General features: G+C 35.7%; 1 protein-coding gene across 1 annotated transcript in view; it reads left to right on the plus strand.

Annotated features, from left to right (window-relative positions):
• The window catches only part of SBF2 (SET binding factor 2), a 258,529-nt gene that overhangs the window by 200,100 nt on the left and 36,700 nt on the right, over positions 1 to 21,729 (plus strand). The window contains exons 18-28 of the mRNA XM_034062016.1: positions 678 to 848; positions 3,540 to 3,802; positions 5,009 to 5,181; positions 5,444 to 5,517; positions 5,906 to 6,101; positions 7,239 to 7,366; positions 9,571 to 9,746; positions 10,645 to 10,790; positions 14,618 to 14,816; positions 16,708 to 16,904; positions 20,222 to 20,359. Of these exons, the coding sequence (XP_033917907.1) occupies positions 678 to 848; positions 3,540 to 3,802; positions 5,009 to 5,181; positions 5,444 to 5,517; positions 5,906 to 6,101; positions 7,239 to 7,366; positions 9,571 to 9,746; positions 10,645 to 10,790; positions 14,618 to 14,816; positions 16,708 to 16,904; positions 20,222 to 20,359 (1,861 nt within the window). The remainder of the gene's footprint in view (positions 1 to 677; positions 849 to 3,539; positions 3,803 to 5,008; positions 5,182 to 5,443; positions 5,518 to 5,905; positions 6,102 to 7,238; positions 7,367 to 9,570; positions 9,747 to 10,644; positions 10,791 to 14,617; positions 14,817 to 16,707; positions 16,905 to 20,221; positions 20,360 to 21,729) is intronic.

Below are 21,729 nucleotides of genomic sequence, written 5' to 3' on the forward strand. Positions count from 1 at the left end.
ACTCCTTGCGTGCGGCCATCCAGCCAGTTTTTAATGCTGTAACAATTCTGGTTTTGTTTGAGACCTCGCAGGTACCCTAGAACCTTGTGACTTCAAAGAACATACCAAATTTAACAATCTCTCATTAGCTGGATTTGTGTCATAAAGTGCAGTAGATAACAATAAAAATAACAATTTATCTAAATTTCTGCTGTTGCAACAGATACAGTGTATTGGAAGGACTTAGTTGCCACTTGAATTTAATTATCCTAGTTCTGACTTAAATAAAATGAGAAATAATTTTCATCAGTTTGAATATTGATACCTATGTTATGGGACTAGGTTATTAAAAATAGGATACTGTTGGCAAGGAAGATGTTTTATATTAGAAATCTGTTCTGTACTGTCATCACAGAATCCTTCCTCTCAGTCTCATTTTCCTAACTATGACTCAGGAAAGCCATGCCTTGCACTGGCATTAGATCTGTATGCAAGCTTCATGCATGTTAAATTCCTTTAATGGTACAGAATGAGATAATTTCTCTTTCCTATATTGCAGTACAAAAGATGGTATATATTGCATATTTCATTCTGTAGAACAGATTTTATGTATATGTATTTAAATACTCAAGCCATAGCCTTTAAAGAAATTAAATAATAGAACTAATATGTCAATTTTGCATGATTTTTGCTTTCAGAAATTAGCACCTGGAGTTAGTCAGTTTGCTTACACCTGTGTGCAAGACCATCCTATCTGGACTAACCAACAGTTTTGGGAAACAACCTTTTATAGCAATGTGCAAAATCAAGTTCGCTCCCTCTACCTTTCAGCGAAAGATGACAACCATGCAGTACAGTTGAGACAAAAGGTAGGAGAATATATTATAAAGTAAATATCAAGGTAGAATTTTTATTCACTTTTTGTCTGCTAAGTTGTGGAGCGGTAAGTTGTGGTTTCTCCCATTTAATGTACTTTTCTTTCATTTTTGCCGTATTAAACAGGATAAAATAACATGAAAAAATAACAAAAAATTACATTTATCTGTTGTCCTGGGTTCAGCAGTAGCAGTCATGTTTTCTCCTTCTTGGTAGCTGGTGCAGCGCTGTGCTTTGACTTCTGGCCTGGGAACGGTGCTGATAGCACCTGTATTTGTAGTTACTGCTCAAATATTTACTCTGGCCAAGGACTTTCTGAGCTCATGCTCTGCCAGGGAGGAGGGGAGGTCGGGAGGAAGAAGAGACAGGACACGTAACCCAGGCTAGCCAAAGAGGTATTCCATACCACAGCACGTCTTGCCCAGGATGTAACCGAGAGTTACCCAGAAGGGCTAGTGCTCTGGGGGGTTGGAGGAGGTATCGGTTGGTGCTCAGTCGGGCAGGGTGGGGTGAGTTATTGGTCAGCAGTTGGTGAGGTGTTGTATTCTCTTCACTTGTTATTTCCTTTATCATTATTATTGATGGTAGCAGTAGTGATTTGTGCTATACCTTAGTTATTAAACTGTTCTTATCTCAACCCGTGGGAGCTACATTCTTTGGATTCTCCTTCCTAGCTCTCTGGGAGCAAGGGGGGGAGTGAGTGAACGAGCTGTGTGGCTTGGTTTAACCCATGACCTCTGTGAAGCATTATAATTTGATGCTGCTCATGTGATTTTTCAAAAAAACACTTTTTTGTATACATTTCCACACTTTAAGGTATATGTTTTTCCTGAGAGTAGTAACTTATTGTATAGTAGTGTTACAAACAAGTGACAGTTCTGTTATATGAAAAACCTAAGTTAGCAGCAGTTCTTATGCCCAGTGTTAGATTATTACCAAGCCGTGGGGTGATTTCTGTTGAATGGCACTCGGTCTGCTTTAGTGAAATTGAACAGATCTTCCAGAACACAAATTATGTGTCTCAGTAGGATGAAAGTGCATCTCTAATGCAAAAACATAATGGGAAGCCTTGCAGCATGCTAAAATAACTTCTTTTTTTTTTTTAAGGAGCATTACATACACATAGGAAAGAGCTGTTTGTAGTCTCTCTTCTTGTATGAGTATTATCAACTATGTGACTGAAACGTGTATGCTATCCAAAGTCATGCAGAACTGTAGAGACAGGAAGTAAAATAGGGATATCCCTAGCAATGGAGTCAGAATGAGGAACAGAAAAGGCGTTTCAGATGTATGAGGTTGTTGTGGTTTAAACTCAGTCAGCCACGCAGTCTCTCTCTCACTCCCCCCAACTGCCTGCCCCCCACTCCTGGAGGGATGGGGAGGAGAATCAAAAGAATGTAACTCCCAGGGGTTGAGATAAGAGCAGTCCATTAACTAAGGTTTAACACAAAACAACTACTGCTACCACCAATAATAATAATGATAAGGGAAATAACAAGGGAAGAGAGTACCACCACTCACCACCTGCCAACCAATACCCAGCCTGACTGAGCAGTGATTCAGCCCATCTAGGTAACTGCCCCCAGTTTATATACTGGGCATGATGTGCTGTGGTATGGAATACCTCTTTAGATAGTTTGGGTTAGGTGTCCTGTCTCTGCTTCCTCCTGGCTTCCCCTCCTCCGTGGCAGAACCTGAGACTCAGAAAGTCCTTGTTCAGAGTAAACATTACTGAGCAACAACTAAAAACATCGGTGTTATCAGCGCTGTTCCCAGGCTGAAAGTCAAAAAGACAGCACTGGATCAGCTACTAAGGAGAAAAATGACTGCTACTGCTGAACCCAAGACAGAGGGATAAAGAGCAAGCGACTATGGGACTGTGTATAGGGAACCCCTGTGTAAAGGGGGTAAGCCTTCTGTGTAAAGGTGTGGAGAGTAGTAGAACTTCAAGCATCTACTTTAAACCTCACGTGTCCATATGGAAAAATTTATCAACTTAAATTTAGTATAGAAAAAACATTTACAAGGTATGTAGTCCTTTAATAATTTAACATGAGGCATTATGTCGGTAATACCGGCTGCCAGATTCCCTTATTCTGACTTCCTCAGGCTATAATACAATTTGACTATGTGCAACCTATCTGGTTTGTTTCAACCAAAAGCTAGAATTGGACTCAACATGTAAAAGCATGAGTGTTTCAGCTGGTCTGGAAACTATTTATATAAAACCTTGCTTCACCTGAACATCTTAGGAATTTGGGAACTATTACCTGCATGAAGCAATGTGCTTCTCAGTCTGACTCATGCTTGCTTTTACGTGAGCTAAATGGATAAGCTAATGACAGCAACTGTGTTAAAATCAGTAAACCACTCTGAATAAACATGGGTGATTGTATAGCATAAAAGTCATCTAGAAAGAAATTGTTATTTAGATCTGTCTACATTTTGCTGCTTGCATATTTCAGTGAACTGCTTTCAAAGCTCAGTTCCTATAATCATAACTCTTCTTAAGCCCTATTGAGTGTAGTTATTTGGTTTTTCTTTTAATGTTAATATATAACTTACTGAAGAAGTTTAATAAACAATTTAATAAACAAAGTTTTGACAAAACATTTTTTTATTTTTAACATTCCAGCTTTCTTATTTTTCTGTGCTTTTTTTATTTCATTCTACATGTCTTCTAGGAGAAAAATTCTGTAGGTTCAGACCAAGATAAGACAGCAATGGACCTGGCTGCTGAGCAATTGCGATTATGGCCAACTCTTAATAAGCAAACACAGCAGGAGCTCATCCAGAATGAGGAAAGTACAGTTTTCAGTCAGGCAATTCATTTTGCTAACCTCATGGTCTACCTGCTAGTACCACTGGATACAAGTAAGAACAAGTTGTTGAGAACATCGGCTACAGGTGACTGGGAGAGTGGAAGCAACAGTATTGTCACAAACAGGTGGGCATACAGCTTCAGTGTGGATGGGTCACAGTTCTCAAAAGTGTCTTAGTTTTCAGGATTTGTTCTAAATACCAGATTATTTCAGTATCTTCACTTTTTTTAAAGTTCATTAATTAAGGAGAGTAGTCTAATGTGGTTCCTCTTAAAATAGCAACTTAATCTGAAGCAACCTGCCACCGTTTAAAGGAATATAAAAGCTTTACTGGTGCATCAAGAATTTGTAATCTAATAATGCAGATGCTGAAGGCAAATACATGATGAGAAAGAAAAAGCAGCCCAAACCGTACATTATATAACTTGAAAAACTCAATATATGAACCTAAAATCAAGAAAGCATTTGTATAGAATCCATAAAATCCCAATTTCAAAAGCTACAAGGAAGAAAGGCACTAAAATCACGCAAAGCAAGAGGGCTAAACTACTATGTCAAAAGTTAAATTACTGAGGAGGCAGGAGGAGTATAAATGCCAGTTACATTCCATTAGCATGTGAATTTATAAAATAGCCTTCCTTTCTCTCTAGTTATTGTTTTCGTTATCACGTGTGATCTATCAGGATTCCCACCTGATAAAATTGTAGAACACTGGCGTCATGTAAAGTATAGGCTTCCTACCTATCAGGCTTCCCATTGCTGCTAATTTCTGCTGACTAAACACCTCTAATCTCAGGCATTAGGATGTGCTCAGGAAGCATGTTGTGGTGTATATTGTATGAATCTGACCTTTAATATTATTATGGGAAGCATTTTTAGACAAAGTACATCTCCCACTGACATGCTTGCACTTTTATGTGATGCACAGAAAGCTATTTTTATAGCCTTTTGCTTTTGAATGCTTTGCTCTGCAACCAGAATATTTATTTAATGTATCTTTGTCTAACTGGATATTTATTTACCATGGGTTGCAAATAATGTATTTGACTCCATGAAGAGAAGACATAGAGCTCACATCCAGGCAGCTTTTTTTCTCATGTGGGCCCATCTGCACTGGATTCATGGAGGGAAAATTCTGCTACATCATCATCATCAACACAGTTCTAACAGTGTTAATAACAATAAAAATACAATGTTAGCTTTGGTACCACCATACCCTTTTAGCAAAGTTTATGTATTGTAGCTAGGAAAAAAAAAACACAGCTTGTCTTTGTCTAGCCAGATATCACCTTTGCATCACCACTTGAAATTTCTTTTATTTATGTCTATAGTATTGCAGGCAGTGTTGCAGAGAGTTATGACACTGAAAGTGGATTTGAGGACTCTGAGAATAATGATGTTGCAAATGCAGTTGTACGTTTTATCACGAGATTTATTGACAAGGTTTGCACAGAGAGCGGTGTTACACAGGATCACATCAAGGGTCTTCACTGCATGATACCTGGTAGGAACTGTGATGAGTGGTTTGTAGTCTTTCTTTTTTCTACTTTTTTTTTCTAGTAAGAGAAATGTGCTTCTTGGTTTCAGTTACTTTCAGTGAAGTTAGATGGTTAGATTTCTTTGTAGACTGTAATTTTGTTGAATTTCAAGTAATTATTCCTTTAATGTTTAAATTTGAGACTTTCAGAATATCAGAGTTTAAATTAGATTGCAAGTTTCTCTTTCATATTATGTGAGTCTTCATTTATGGTATTACTGCTTTCCAGGCATTGTTGCAATGCACATAGAGACCTTGGAGGCTGTCCATCGTGAGAGTAGGCGGCTTCCACCAATACAGAAGGCAAGTGTTATGAAACGTATTTGTATTCTTTACAAGTATTACAATCATTCAATTTAGTCATATTTTTCCCTCTTACAATGTTACAAAGAAATATCAAAACATTGAAAGAAAATTTTCACCAGTGATAAATAAAATGCTTGGCTTTGGTCTCATGAAATATGAACTTATGAAGCTAGTAGAGCCAAACCCCTGATTATAAGCAAGCTATTGCATGCCCACTGTTTTTTCAGAACCACTTCTCTTAGGTGAGTCCAAACTCCATCTCCTTTCTTTGGACTCTGTCTTATAACAATTTTGTTTTGAAGTTTTTTCAGCCAAATATTAGAACTAGATTGAGGTATAACACTGATATCACCATTACACTAACACTTTCATTTATTTGCATCAGCCCAAAATTCTACGACCAACTTTACTGCCAGGAGAAGAATTTGTTTGTGAAGGTCTCCGTGTGCTACTGGATCCTGATGGCAGAGAGGAAGCTACAGGAGGACTGCTTGGAGGCCCTCACATCCTTCCTGCTGAAGGAGCTTTGTTCCTGACCACTTACAGAATTATATTTAAAGGCACTCCTCATGATCAACTGGGTAAGAAAAATGAAACAGTGATAGTTGTGGTCCTTCAGAGCTGGCCTGTCCACCTAGTATAACACCAACATCAAAATATATATTCCTCACAGTATAACTTTTAGTGTTTATCAGATAAGAATAATCTCTTAATATAGGTTTTTATTGCTTGATAGGACAGTCATTGACTTTGGATTTACATTTAACTTAACTAGAATTTATTCAGGTAAGGCGTTAGATACTAAGTGTTTGTTTATTCATGCATATAGTATTCCTGTCTTCAACAATTTAAGTAATATCATAAAACTATGAATTTGTCTTAGAGGAAACTTCAGTAGTCTGTCCCATGGCATTATGGGTTTTCACAGGCTACCTAAAGTTGGAGACAAAAAATAAGGACATTCGTGGCTATATTTTAGTAATTACCATAGACTTGTGAATGAACAAAATGCTTAATGTATTCATATTTCAGTTCCATCTGTAAAGTTGGTCTGATAATGCTGCTTTACAGAGCAGTATTTGTAAGCTTCTTTACTGCTAAGGGAGAATATATATACTGTGTGAGACCCGCAGCTTTCACTGCCCCTAGCTTTTCATTAAACAGGGTTTTTTTCAGCCACTAGAAGTCTGTTAAATTGAACATGCTCATGAGTTAGTATTCTCTCAAATATCTATTAATAAATTCAGTATTATTTTTAATATGTACTGGAAATAGCTCTCCTGAATGATAAATTTTTATATTTTGACATCTGCCATTTCTAAGCAGATTGTCTTTTAGAGGTATAACTTTATTGTGGAATGTTCATGGTCATGCATAAAGATACCAGTGTATATCATTTGTTGTTTAAGTAAAATTGAAACTGTTTCTTCACCCCCATCAACCTAGATTTTGGGTGTACACTTCATCATGTATACAGACTCAGAAGGAAGGAGAATGTTTTTCTAATCATCCCAGCTGTAATTAAGCAGAGATTCAGATTACTAGTAATACTTTAGGAACTTACCTTTTTAGGTACTTTGCCTGAAATTTATTAGGTACCATTATTTTTGTGTTGCTCTGGACTCCCTCATTCCTATCTATTCAAAGTACATGAAACCAAACCAGGTCTGATTCTGTGATCTAATAAGGATGTGTAAATACAATATTGTGGTCCTCAGTTGGAGAGCAGACAGTGATCCGGAGCTTTCCTATTGCATCTGTTACGAAGGAGAAGAAGATCACTATACAAAACCAACTGCAGCAAAGTATGCAGGAAGGACTGCAGATCACTTCAGCTACCTTTCAGGTAAAAGGAAGCTTTTTAAAAATTTATGTGACAACACACCTCAAAATAGAGGATTACCATTTTCAAATTTGATTTCTTTTCACTCCTTTCCTTAGCTTTCCATTTTGGATCCAGTAAAGGTTTATTTTGGGTCCAAATCTCTTAATGTTTAATAAGTAGAAGCCTAGGCAGGCCAGTGGCAACATGCTTTCTCTCTCTTTCAGCTACATGGAATGTATATGGAAAAAGCTATGAATACTACTTTCTTCTCCTGACTTCTCATTGTACCAGCATTCTGCAAAAATCCATGGCAGAAAGTCATGGTGCACCTCACATGGAAGTTGCACTTCCAGGAATCTTTAGGATAGCCACCATTGGCCAGAACCAATGAGCCTTTGTATGACTTGCACACATCCTGACTTCTATACAGATACTGACTTCTGTGCAGATCCTGGTAGCTTCCTGTCTGTGTGTTCAGAAGCATGTACTGCAGGGTGATTGATAGAGGGGAACTTTTAAGAGTTAGGAATCTTGAAGTGTTTCCTCAGTATTTTGTCCTGGTGGTGAACTTGAAGGTAGTCAAACCCTAAGAGATGAGAAGTTGAAAGCAAAAAATTTTATTTCGTGGATTGAAAGTAGACTGCAGTACTTAAGATGTGAGATATTTGTTGGGTTAGGTGACTGCAGAAGTGTATTTTCATTGAGAACAAAAACTCGTAACATTTGAATGCATAATAAAATAGAGCATGAGCATTTCACTAGTTCTTAAATAATGGACATTATTTAGCTAATTGTTCATTATTAGATATTATGACAAAATTCTTCAGTATGAGGGTGGTGAGGCACCATCCCTGGAAGCATTAAAGGCCAGGTGGGATCAGCTTTGAGCAACCTGGTCTAGTGGAAGGTGTCCTTGCCTGTGGCATGGGGGTTAGAAGTAGATGGTCTTTAAAGTCCTTTCCTACCTAAACCATTCGATGACCCTATTCAAAAGCATATGATTAGAAATAAAAGTGAGTAAAGCAACTGACAAAAAGTTCTTGTTGTGGACTTCACAAGGACTTCAATTTTCCAGTAATCCTTTTGCCAGAATAGTTAGCATACTTCAACGATGTGCTAAATACAGACACAGCTCAGTGTTTTCTGTGCTGGACTCTGCTAAAACTTTGTTTAGCATAGTTTTGTTTTAGGTTGTGAGAACAAAAACAATCAGCAAACAATTTACTTTCTGTTCTCTTTGTAACAGCTAGAGTTCAATGCAGTGTGAAATAACCCCTCCTCTTTGCTTATTAATTACGACTTTCAGGTGTTTTCTGCAGTTATGCTATTTAATCTGTTTAAAACTTCAGATCAGTGTGACCCCTACAGATTCCAGAGCTGCTTTCAAGGAGGTCCTAGAACAACAGAGTTATTAGTCATTTGGAAAGTATTTAAAAAACAAGTGAAATTTGAAAAGCAGTGATGAAATGCACCTTCTAGATAGCAGAGAAAAAAACATTGAAATGGTTTATAGGTATGCCTTCAGAAATTAACCTCTAGGATATTTCTTTGTTTGCTGACTCCTCTTGGCTGAGGATGAAGAGATGGGATTCTTTTATTATTCTTTTCCCTAAAAAACGTTTCAAAAAGCATTTTTAGTTGGTAGATAGATCAGGATTGAATAGGACAAGGTTAGTCTATTTTAAGGATTGGATTTCACTATTACATTTTTATTAGTAGTAGCTTTTTATACTTTGCAAGGTGTGGCAAAAATTGGAATGGCTGAGTAATGGAAGTATAATGGTTGTGACTTATGAATGCTGAAATTGTGGTTTGATGAAACTCTTTGAAGTGCATTACAGCCTTAGTTCCCAGTGTATGGGCAGAGCTGGCAGAGTATTTCCAAGCTAAATTGTCCCATGTGACTAGTATTTGAACTGTTGTAGGCATCTTAATGCCAGCAGTACTACTTGGATTTACCAAAATATTTGTTTGATATGATTAAAATTCTGAATGTTATTTTTAGTGAAAATAACTTAATCTTGGGACTTAAATATAAAAATTACATTAAAAATTAAAAACACATAAGATCCCTCAAAGCCAATAAGATATATGGACATATATTTGTATTGTACTGCATGTATGCAAGTATGGGAATTTTGCTAATGTATTTTAGGATCTTTCAATTTCTTTAATTCTATAGGGGTTTTACCCCATTTCTAACATGTCATATCTTTAATACGCAGTTAATTAAAGTAGCATTTGATGAAGAAGTAAGTCCTGAAGTGGTGGAAATATTTAAGAAACAGTTAATGAAGTTCCGTTATCCTCAGTCTATCTTCAGCACTTTTGCATTTGCAGCTGGGCAAACAGCACCACAGATTATTTTACCAAAACAAAAAGAAAAGAACACATCATTCCGGTATAGTCATTCTTCTTCTTTTATTATTGATGTTCTTGTTGAGTTTCAGTCAAATGCATTGAACAGTCTGAAAGCTTTGTGGAAATGCAGATCATTCAGGCACTTTTCAGGAAAGGCAAAATAACTGATTGCTATTCCAAGTCTTTTTATATTTCCAGAATAAAAGGTAGATTAGTATGATACGTATGTCCGTTTGGTATAAATATATTTTATTTATCTAAATTTCTTGCTGCAGTAAATTCATTACATTTTGGAACACATGTAAGTAGCATCTTCGGTTACCCAAACTATGCCAACATAAGAAATAGATTTCTTGTATGTAACTTTACAAATTAATAACCTAATGTGGTTTGTAACTGATTTGACCCTTAATACAGTCTGCACAGTTGTCCTAGTGTGGTTTTACTCTAGAGTATGAGCTTTAGCCTCTTTTGAAGTTTGTGATACATACATTTTTAGTAGACTAGGTGGACCGCTAGTTTTTAGAGTGGTAGTTCCCATGATTCTCTGTTGATTATTACATTGTTGACACAGGAAAGTAAAATCCCAAGCTAGTCACGGAATCCTAAAACAGCAATATCTGTCTTTCCTGGCTTTACTTTGTGAACTTTTTAGATATATCACATTGCTAGCAAAATACAAATACGTAAAGAAAGATGGGGGCTGCTTATTCATTATCATTAGACGTAATAGTTACAAATTTATCTCAAAGTAATAAAATTGGTTTTTAAAATTTAATATAGGAAATAAATTTTCTGGTTATAATTTTTGTCATATTAAATGAAAAATTACATGAAATACATTTTATTTGGGTAAGTGGGTTCATCAAAAAATCTACACCCTAGTGGGGAGAATCATAGTCATCTTTCTAAATATTTTTATTGCTATGAATTTATAGTACCTTCTCAAAAAGCATTGTGAAAGGAGCAAAACGTGCTGGGAAGATGACAATTGGACGCCAATATTTATTAAAGAAGAAGACAGGCACAATAGTGGAAGAAAGAGGGAATCGCCCAGGCTGGAATGAAGATGATGATATCTCTGGTAATAGTGAAACAGTTTTTTCTATGTTGGTTGATGAGTCTATCCTTTTATGCTTTCATTTGAAGATGTTGAATAAGAAATGTATTCAAAAAGAAATTGCAGTCTTCCTAGACAGGAACAATAAAGGTTTCAAGTATGTACACTCAGTAACCATTTTCTTTTGCAATGATGCAGCAAAAGAGGAAGTTGACTTCATTCAGTGGTAAAGCAAAATACTAGATTATTATCTTTTGTCAAAATATTTGCATATAGTATCTTGTTATCATTTTTTTACATCATAATAATGTAGATGGAACAGCACAGAAGAATATTGTAACTTTCATTTATCTTTAGAAATCACGATGACATCTGCAATTAGATGAGAAGGCAGTAATTGGTGAGATTCAATGAAAAGCAAGTGACAAATGATTTCTAAACACAGTAGAAGTCATTAGTACTGGAAGTACAGTTTTTCCAAATTTATTTGAAAGAATTTTGGGACAGAAGGTAGAAAGTGATGTGGGCACTTTGTATAGTTTGTGTGATGGTATGGAGTTTGACTCTCTTCCAAATACTTGTTTTCCTACCATGTGCTGCTGTCAGTATATCCTTATCTGGACCAGTGCTAATTTGTAATAAACCACTAGAGGGAACCAGATTCTCCTGTACATGAAACAGGTATTGTTTTGTCATACCATTCTTTCTTTTTTTTTTGAAAAAAAAAAAGACATTTCAGATAATGAAGTGTTTATCAAACACTAATAATCTCTTCAAAACATCAAAAAAGCCATATTTTCCTTTGGAGTATTTGGTCAGTGAGCAAGGCAACTTATATGACTTATGAACAGATACATAAGCAGATAAAAGTTATCTGAAGCAAGACCATCTTACTGCACTGTTGCTGTTCTCTCTAAAATGGAAGCAAGCTATTCCAGGAAAGCTAAAAAATGTTGTTTCTCTTCTTTCATTCCAGATAGAAGTGGTGGAAAAGGGGCAAAAAGAAAGGATTACAAAACACAGGATGTCTTTAGAGTGCTGAAAAATGACATTCTTAATTTAATTTCTGGCATCTTTTCTAAGTGCTGAGTTAGTATGTGTTCTGATGGTGCAGATTCTTTGGGTCAGAAACCATTCTGCAGGCTGTACCTGATTTTGTGTCTTTCACCCAGAGACACCAAGCATAAGCATACCTGTGTATTAGTACTTCTCTTGATGATGAAGAAGTTTTTAAGAGTTTTTGCATTGCAGATGTGCAAACCAGCTACATTCTTCCATAAGCACAGGTGCTCTATAGCCATTAACGATAGTAACTTTTTTACTCCAATTACAAAACTATGAATTGTGAAGCGTTCTACCCACCACTTTCCAGATATCTTGACTGGGAGCATGTAAAGTGACTGGAGTCTGACAGTATGCTTTTCTCTCCATGCTGCACTGACACCTCAGGTATAATCAGCTGATAACAGTGGTAACTCTTTGCTTCAGACAGAGTACAAACAGCCATAGGAAATTTGCTTTTTAACCCCTGCAATTTCTTTTATATTGACTGCTGTGAATGGCTTTTTGTTTGCAAGTCTCAAAAACTGAAGTATCGGAAACTATGCAGCTATGCCAATAATTAAGCAAATTGAAGTTATCTGCAGCAGGTGACGCCTTGTCTGAAAAAACAAATGTTAAAGATAGGGTTGGAAGGAACTTCAAGAGATCATCTACTCCATCTCTGTGCCCCACAGCAAGTTCAACATACTTAATCCATTCCTCACAGATGTTTACCTAACTTTTTCTTACAAGCTTTCAGATATGAGTGTTCCACAACTCTAGGCACTTTGTACTAATGCTTTAACCATCCTGTTGCTGGAGAAGAACAAGCAACTTTCTGATATTCAGGCCTAAATATTTCCTTGCCCCAATTTAAAGCCTTCACTTCTTACTCTGCCATTACATACAGGAGAGATTATTTCCTTCAGTCTGATTGCAGTGCTTAATGTATTTATGGACTGTATTGTCCATGTTTTCTGTTCTTTTATAGATATGAAATATCTACAGTTTTTAGTTTTTTGTTTATTAGTCATGATAGACTTCTGATCATCTTCATTGCTCTTTTCTCAGTGTTCTTCAGGAGGTTCACATATAACTTGCAGCATAATTTCCAGAACTGGGGACAGTAGCCTAGTTATTATTTGCTACTAACAAATGCCAACTTTCTCTCCAGTTCCTCCCCATCTTTTTGTTTTAAGAGTTTAGAATCTCATCACTACTAAATTTTGTTACCTATAGGTGATCATACTGGTGTGTTCTATAAAATGGAAGACTGTAAAACTCACTTTTACAAACAGTCGTATCTCAAAAACAGCTTATTTTCAAAATCTAATTTAAAAAAAAGCATTTTAAATTTAAGATAACAAAACATCTTCATCTCCTTCCTCAGGTTATGGATACTGGCATGAGCTGTTATAATCTCTAGCTTTTAATGCACAGGAAAAGGTTTTGCAAATTCTGATCACCAATATACCTGCTTTCATGAGAGAAAAAGGCATGTAGGAAACAGTATTTAAAAATATGCACCCTCATCTTACTTGGATTAGTTATACCTTTCTGTTTAAAACTGTTAAATACCAAGTTTCTGTATGCCTCAAAATAAAATGCTTTCTGAAACTCATTTGATTTGTTTCTTGATGGCACACTTTATACTTGTAAATGTTTTGTAAATTCATTCTTACCATGACAAATAGGAAAACACGTAAAAAAGAGGCTATCCACAGTGTTAAACTCTGTATTATTTGCATCCAATAGGGCATTGTTGTTGTTTGATGAGCTGCAGGGCCAGTAAAATTATTCATTTCACTTTTATGCTAAAATGCACACAAAAAAAAGTGTATGGGTTCTACTCCTGTGAATTCTTAACATCATCTACTGCCAGTAAAATTTTAATTTTACCATAATTTGTATTTTTAAAAAAAAATAATTTCCACTTTTATAAAATATTGTTTTCAATTTAAATCCTTATGTACCTTTTAGTGCCTCATTCATGAAGAAGTATTTCTCCTCATATGCACATATTTCCATGTTTAGGTGATAGCAAGTAGTTAATACATGCTGTGAACAGTAAATCTGCTTTCAGAAGTATTTGGAAATAGTTGGAAGTGTCCCTAACAGGCAGGTGGTAGGTATTGTACGAAGACCTTGCTTGACTTGAATTTCAGTGTAGTTTGAACTTGTGACATGTTTTTTCTCTCTCATGGTTGAAGGTTTTTCTGCTTTGGAAAGTGCCGCTGACATTCACAGCTGAAGAAAGGTGCTCTTTGACACTGAAACTGAGACATTAAGAAACTATCAGTCATCTGTTTTGAAATTATGACACAGAAACATCTTTTTATTTGAACTGAGCCTTAAAATGTTTATTGTAACTTTCGAAGGTATTTTAAAAGAATTGTGAGGTCCATTTTAACCTGAGGTTCTAAGGAATTTATGTGCACAATTTTTATTACTCTAGCTTATGTATATCTTTGTGTAGCAGTTGGAAGTTTAACAGGTTTTCATAAATTGTTGGAAGAAAGGTTATCTGCCTTCAGTTCCATTCAGATGAATATGTAAGATAACACATTCCAGGATTTTAGCAAGAGAGCTGTCAGCCATGCCAGTCACAAGTGCAGTAGGTAACTGTGCGATATATTCAGGCTTCCTGACTAAAATATTATTTTATTACTTATAATTCTGCAAACTGTGGTTTATCTGTATTAATTCTTGTAATCACTGGCAGTAAAACAAACTAATATTTTGTTCAGAAGAAAACAGCATCATTTTCTTGGCTTTCCCAGTAACAAACTCTTAAAGATTTTTCACTTCAGTTTCAGATGACAGCGAGATGCACACAGGTGGTACCCTAAAAGCATCAGAAAAATCAACAATGGAGCAATTAGTAGAAAGAGCCTGTTTCAGGGACTATCAACGCTTGGGACTAGGGACCATCAGTAGTAACTCTTCCCGTTCAAAACCAGAGTACTTGAGAGTAACTGCACTGAACAGGATGTATTCACTTTGCAGGAGGTGAGTTTACCAATTCAGTGAAGTAATGAAAATAAAAGTGAAAATAAAGATGACATAATAAACACATCCTATGAGGTATCCATTAAAGCAACATATTGTGAGAAGAATTTTGTCCACAGTAGGAGTTTTCAACTAGAGACCTTGAAGCTATTTATATTCCACTCAGAGATTTGTCTTTGGGTGGCTGTGTATGTATTCATCAGATTCGGAAAGACTGCCAACTGTGGTAGCCAAAAGTGAGCTTTTAGAACTACCCCAGAAGCTGTGTCAGACAACAGAAGTCTTCCTTCCTTGGTTCTTTCTATAGCCCATGAAAAGAGAGTGCCCCTGGGGCTTTTGGAAGAACCTAATCTACACACTGTGTTAAAGGAGTTTCTTGGTTTTCTGTACTGATGTCTAAATCATTAGACTATTTGCATAAAAATATAATTATGCCTAAATGAAAAAGTAGCCCTTACAAAATGTTATACATAACTATTTTCTTAATAAAAATATATTTTAAAATTGTATTTATGAAGGTATCTACACTACTTTAAAAATTTGTCATGTGCTGAAAGTCACATGCTGTATTTTAACACATGAATGTTACTAACTCCTCTTTTGGTGTGAAAGCTGTTGTAGTTAATGACCACTACCCACAAAAATTCTTTTTAATACAAAAGGCTATCTGCATGGGTCATATTAGAATATTTGCATTCTCTAAAGCCAGTTTTGGCTAGTCATTCCTTTCATTATGGACAATGAAATCACCACATTTTTATGAAAGAAAGGCACACAGCAAAATAATGGAGACTTATCTAGAAAAACAGACTAATAACCAGTTTTGCTCAGTCACCACTGAGTGAGTGTGCAGCTGAAGGCATTAAATTTACATTTGCATTATTCTTTGAACATTATGCAGACAACTCTTTCCTAAAACCACCAGGTTTTAATATTTGGTAGGATTTTTTTAAAAAATATAATATCTGAGTGGATTAAAAATGTCAGGTTACAGATACATATCTAATGCCATATTAGTTTGGTTACTGTGTTTTAAATAGACTGTAAATAGTATGTACGTTAATTTTTGTATGAGGGCAGTTCAATAAATGTCAAAGAATTTGATTTACAGGAACAAAGCTTTAGTAAGTACTAACTTAGTTTCTTCTCAACATATGAAATCAGCACTTAAATTGATTTTTTTTGGAGGGGATAGATAATAATCTTTCTTATGAATACTTCTTCCACTGACATGAACAAAACTACCTTCTTGCGGGGGTTGCCATTTTTAAAGGTATTGCATCAGTGAATTTCCTAATCTGTCAATGTATTGTAGTGTTTTTAAAAGTACACAAAAACGCAGTTTCAAATTTATTGTTCCAAGGAATCTGACTGTAAAATTTAAATGTATTTTGAAATAAACCAAGTTATATTGTTTTAATTGTGATACTTTAGGCAATCTAGCATTCTTTCAATTCTCATATTTCATATGCAAGTGCCAGAACAAAACTACTGCATTATTTGAATGCCCCAACATTCACTTTTCTGTTATGCTCAAAAATATGGATTTATTAGCCATGTATAGCCACTTACAGTGATAGAGAAGAGATACATAAGAAGAAGAATACTACCAAATATAACATAACCTTAATGGAGAGAGAGTAGTGGTGATAATCTTACTTTTTTTTTCATTAAAGTTGTTTTTTAAATGCAGTTTTCTTTACAAATCAATGTATTTGCTAGGATTCGGCTGAAAATGAGACTTAATAAATAAGTGTAACAGTTGAGGTATATTTTCAACAAGATGTATATTCAGCTTGTAATTTTTTGGATTTTTTTTGTCGTTTAAAATTTTTGAAAGCAATTTTAATTTTCCCCCCCCCAATTTTTTTCACCATTTTGTCAATATAAGTTATCCTGGGCTTCTGGTAGTACCTCAGTCTGTTCAAGACAACAGTCTGCAGAGAGTTGCTCGCTGTTACCGTCACAATCGTCTACCAGTTGTTTGTTGGAAGAACACTAAAACCAGTACTCTTCTACTTCGATCTGGGGGCTTTCATGGAAAAGGTGTTGTTGGCCTCTTCAAATCCCAAAACACACACACTACAGGTGAGTTGGTGCAGTTACACTTTCTGTATAAGTAATTTTAGGTAGAAATAGTTACTTTTCTAGTGGAAGTCAGTTAATGTTATTGCATACTTCCAGCGGTATTTTAGGCAGTAGATAAGCTGATTGACAATAACTGTCAGTCAGGTACTAGCTTCTGGAGTTACTGTTTTAAAATGTAAAGAAAAAGGACTGTTGTCAGGAAGGTACTGCAGGGAAAATGAGAATATTTACAGGAGATTTAATTCAGAATGAAGTTGAGGCTTGGTGAAACAAAACTTTAAGAATTATTATACACGGGTGCATGTGTTTGAGTCAGTAGGAGTTGTGTAAAGTGAAAGAGAGTCTATATTGAAAAACGCATTGTGATGGAAACTAAGAGGACAAAGATAATTGTAAATTAAATTAATGTTGATAGATGCATACCTTCCTAAGCAGAGGTTTCGTAGGAGAAGATTTTTATTATACAGAAACAGAGGACCTGCTGGAATTTTCTTGTTACACTGTGTGTTAAGCAAGTTTTCAAAGTATAGTTAGGAGCAGTATGTCATACCAGAAGCACAAAATGTAGTTTCTTAGAGAAGTTATGCTCAGTACTGAATTGCTGTATGGAACCAAACTACACGTGCAATGGAACTGCAGTTTTCTAAAATCTGTCCCTAAAGGATTATTGACAGGTGTTTAAATATGAAAGGCCTTTTCAGAATGTCTTTTGAAACATGAAAGTTGGTTTCTGAATTCCACTTCAGCCCTTCTGGGTATTTTTTAGCAGAGCATTTTAGTTCTAAGTATGACATTCTGCACCTGAATTATTAAGAACTGGTTAGATGCCATCTAGGAATACCAGTTACGTTTCTTGTATATAGTAACATGGTCCAAGAGCACAGTTATTTTGATACAGGCTAGATTATTTACTATATTAGGACCCTTTGAAAGATAAAGATGGATTCTGTCAGTCATACAGACAACATATTAACAGCTGAGGCAATCTTACTGTGTTGCTAAACAATGGATTTCTTTCCTGGGATTTACAGTATTACTGGGATCTCCATCTCTTTTGCTCAAATCCATATTGTTGTGATGGCCTTCATGCATGATACAGCACTTAAAAGGGTCACTTATTCTGTAGAAATCCATGTTCAGCTGTGCAGGTAAGGGGTTAATGCTTCAGTCACCAATTCATTCCTTTATATGGCTGTTAAGCACTGTGTGAAGGGATGATTGGTGATTAAAGATGAAGGGCAAAATTTTCCTTGCTCTGGAATTCAGGTATCTGCTCAGTTCAGTAAGAGATTTTTGTGTAAGTCAAGCTGTTCATCTCCCCACTGTCTTTCCTGAAACACACACAATACTCTTTACAGTGGTAAGGATGTTACCCTTTCATTTAGACATTTCATTTCCTTTCTTTTAACTAAATTAAGACCTAAATTGAGTTTTGTGTGGCATTGCTTTAAGGACTTGGGGACCCAGAAATCATGTAAGCAGATTTCAGGATGTGTAAACCCTGCTTAATAGTTGAAAAGAAAATAATGTTTTTCTTCAGGCTTGTTCCACTTTGTCAGACAGAAACAGTGTGAGATTTCCTGCATGTACATTTTCTAATCATTCTGTAATTGTGCTTCCAGTTCAGACACTAATTTTAAAAGGGTCATTTAGATACTAATTTTAACAGAGCTGTCTTGAAATTTCTTTCGCCACCTCCAGCTAATTAGGTTACTGTCTATTAGTCTCCAGCATAGAATCTGATTGGATCGTCACAGAAGAAAGCTATTTATAAGTTACCACTGTGGTTCGTCAAAATGTGCTCAAACTCTTTGACTCTCTCTATCTCTTAGTCCAAATCTCGGCTCTTGAGGTTAAGATACCAAATCCTGGTTTAAGCAGCTGACATTTTTGTCCTAAAGTGAGTCCAGATGTGGCTGCAATAAAATGGAATTCAAACATTTTTGTTTGGCATTTGAAGCAATTCTGTTGTTCAGTTCTGTTCTAACTCTCTGAGACTGGACACTTTTCTCTCATTCTAGTATGATGCAGGACCTTCATCTCCTTCCCTTCCTTTAGGTCCCTCTACCTGGACACAAATGGGTGGAGTTCTTCTAATTAAGGCTTTTTTTTTCCTTATTTTTGAGGGGTTTTTTTCTTGATTCTGTGTTTTGTTATTGGATTCTTAACTTTTTAAAGTCTGAAGATTGTCTTTAGTTCACTGCCCATTGTAACTTTAGTATTTTGTCAGAGCATCCTACTTTCTCATCTTGCCTTTTTATTTTCTCTGCCCTCTGTTTTTAAACTGTGTTTCTTCTCTGGCTTTGCTTTCATCCAGTCTTTTGCAGCTGCTTTTCTCTTTTTTAAATGATCCTTCTCCATGTCCCCAGCAACTTAAGCAACATCAGTAACAACAGAAAAATCATTCTTTTTCTGAGATCTCTAGAGTAGTCATCTGAAACTGCAGGCGTTCAGTGGTTTTCAGAGTTGTGGTACAACAGTGCAGATACCTCACCTCTCCCACCCACACACCCCCCTGCTGTAAATTACCTAAGCATGTAGGAAGACACTTCCTTAAGTTACCTACTGGTGAAAGAGAGGTGGACTTGTTTCCAGGGAACAGGAACATTACTTTTCACAGTCGTAGATCCCTTAACATGTGTTATCCAGGTGTGCATGCAATGTCCATCCTCATTCCTCTTGTCTTCATTCTACTAAAAAGGTCGGATTCTGGGAGCAGGTTACCTGAAGGACATGTAGGTTGTGTCTGTTGATGCAGCAGAGTGTGTGAACACTGTTGTCTTTTGAGATATATATATTTTCAGTGAATGGGCAATATATCTCAAGGAATCTCCAGTTATAGGTCAGTAATCTTGCTTTACTGGAATGAAAAGAGCCTGTCAATTATGGTTTTAACTTGCTTTTGTTACAGAAACAATTCTAACTGTTCTCTACACGTTTTCTTAAAAAGGGTGAAATTTGCTGAAAAGTAACACAAATTTAGACATGTTACTTTTCGTTCTGAGAGTGAAGGATAAACTGCAGTTTCCATTCTGTTGTATTCATCACTGGTAAGGATGAATGTTTTAGGAGTGACCAGGAGGTAACAAACTCTTTCAGAAGTTTAGTTTTGTGGCGTGGAATGCAAGAGAACATTGCTGGGTGCTGCTCTCCAGCAAGGTGATGAACATCTGACCATTCTTTGTCATCAAAGGAATGGTTTTTTGAACCTTTGATAGGCAAGCCATGACATTTTCAATATTCTCCTATACATAATAAGCTTTTTATTGTGCTATTTATTTGCATTTTAATGTATTCCATTGTTCTTGTGACTGTAGCTCCTACTTCTTTAGAATCTTCAAGCAGTATAGAACAGGAGAAATACCTACAAGCCTTACTGAATGTGATATCCGTCCACTGCAAAATGAATGGCAGTAACACTCTTACTGCTAGACCACCAATTTCTCTGTCTCCAGGTAAAATTGGTTTACATAGTGCTTTTTTATGATTAAGTTTGAAAGTTGAGTTTTCTCTGATTTGTTATTAATTCAATGACCTATATGAGTTCTGTTGTTTCTTTGCAGTTACACTTACACATTTATAATCTTTCCCAAAATACTTTTTGGTATTCCTAATCTGACAATAAACAACCACTTGTGGGTCATAGTTTTTGAAGAAATATCTTGAGTGTGGTGGTCAGTCATGAGGCTTTAGTAATTTATTACAATTCTGGAACAAATAAAGTTCTCCGGAATATCAAGATGCCAAAACTTTCCAGGGTTTTTTTAATCAAATGTAACGTTTACATTAGATAATAGAATTAAAAGCAAATATGCAGTTTAAATACTTTCATAACAAATTAAATGTATTGAAAACTGTATATTGAATTAGAGGCTGCCAAAATTAAGAGAATGCAAAATACTACTCTGTTGCATGTAATGGAAAATATGAGTTTACAAGCTCAGATTGTACATGAACAGACACAGTATTTAGTTGCAGCAGCAACAGAAGCAATATATAGGCATTTTCATGTGTGTTATGTGCCCATAATGGGCATATAATGTCATTTTTAAGTATAGCTTTACTTGCAGTAAAATGTTTCAATAATACTCCTGAGTTATGTGGAACCATGAGGAAATGAATCTATTTCAGTTATTCTTTGATGAAACTTGGTAAGGTTTATGTGAAGGTAACCCCAATGTCTTAGAAAGAGGAGTATGTCACTTGAAATTGTGTCTTGTCTTGTCTTATTCAGTTGGTTGCAACTGACCTAATATAGCCAGTGTTTTTTCTTGTAAAATAACACCATTCCCAAAGTGTGTATGCTTTGCTTTGCTTAATGTAAAATATGTTGATTGCTTAGCTGTATCTAACATCTCCATACTGTTGCCAGTGTACATGTCTTAAAAAAATCAATCTGAAGTACAAAACTAGCAAGAATTAGCTGTATTGTGTGAAAAAGGGCATTTTATTAGTTATGTTAAGTATTAGTCTGAGTAACACTGTAGTTTTTTAATCTTTTCTTCTTTTTTCTGGCTGACTTTAGGCACTGAAAGGAGGGCTTCAAGAATGTCTACTGTGTTTAAGCAGGTAGTGCCAGGACATTTGGATGTAAATCTGTCCAATAGCTTTGCTCAAGGAGGTTAGTAAGACTAGCTCAAAGTCTGTTATTTAAAGTAATAAATGGTAACAAAATGTTAGTGAAATAAAAATAATTACACTGCTTACCAATTCATTACTCCATGAAACAACAAAATAGAAATTACAGATTAGCTTCAGTCCTTAACATTATTCAAGTATCTGATTTTTGTTTAAGTCCTTTACTTACCATTGAAGTAAAGCTTGT

This window comes from Melopsittacus undulatus, chromosome 4 (genome assembly GCF_012275295.1).
Source record: "Melopsittacus undulatus isolate bMelUnd1 chromosome 4, bMelUnd1.mat.Z, whole genome shotgun sequence".
Taxonomy (NCBI): domain Eukaryota; kingdom Metazoa; phylum Chordata; class Aves; order Psittaciformes; family Psittaculidae; genus Melopsittacus; species Melopsittacus undulatus.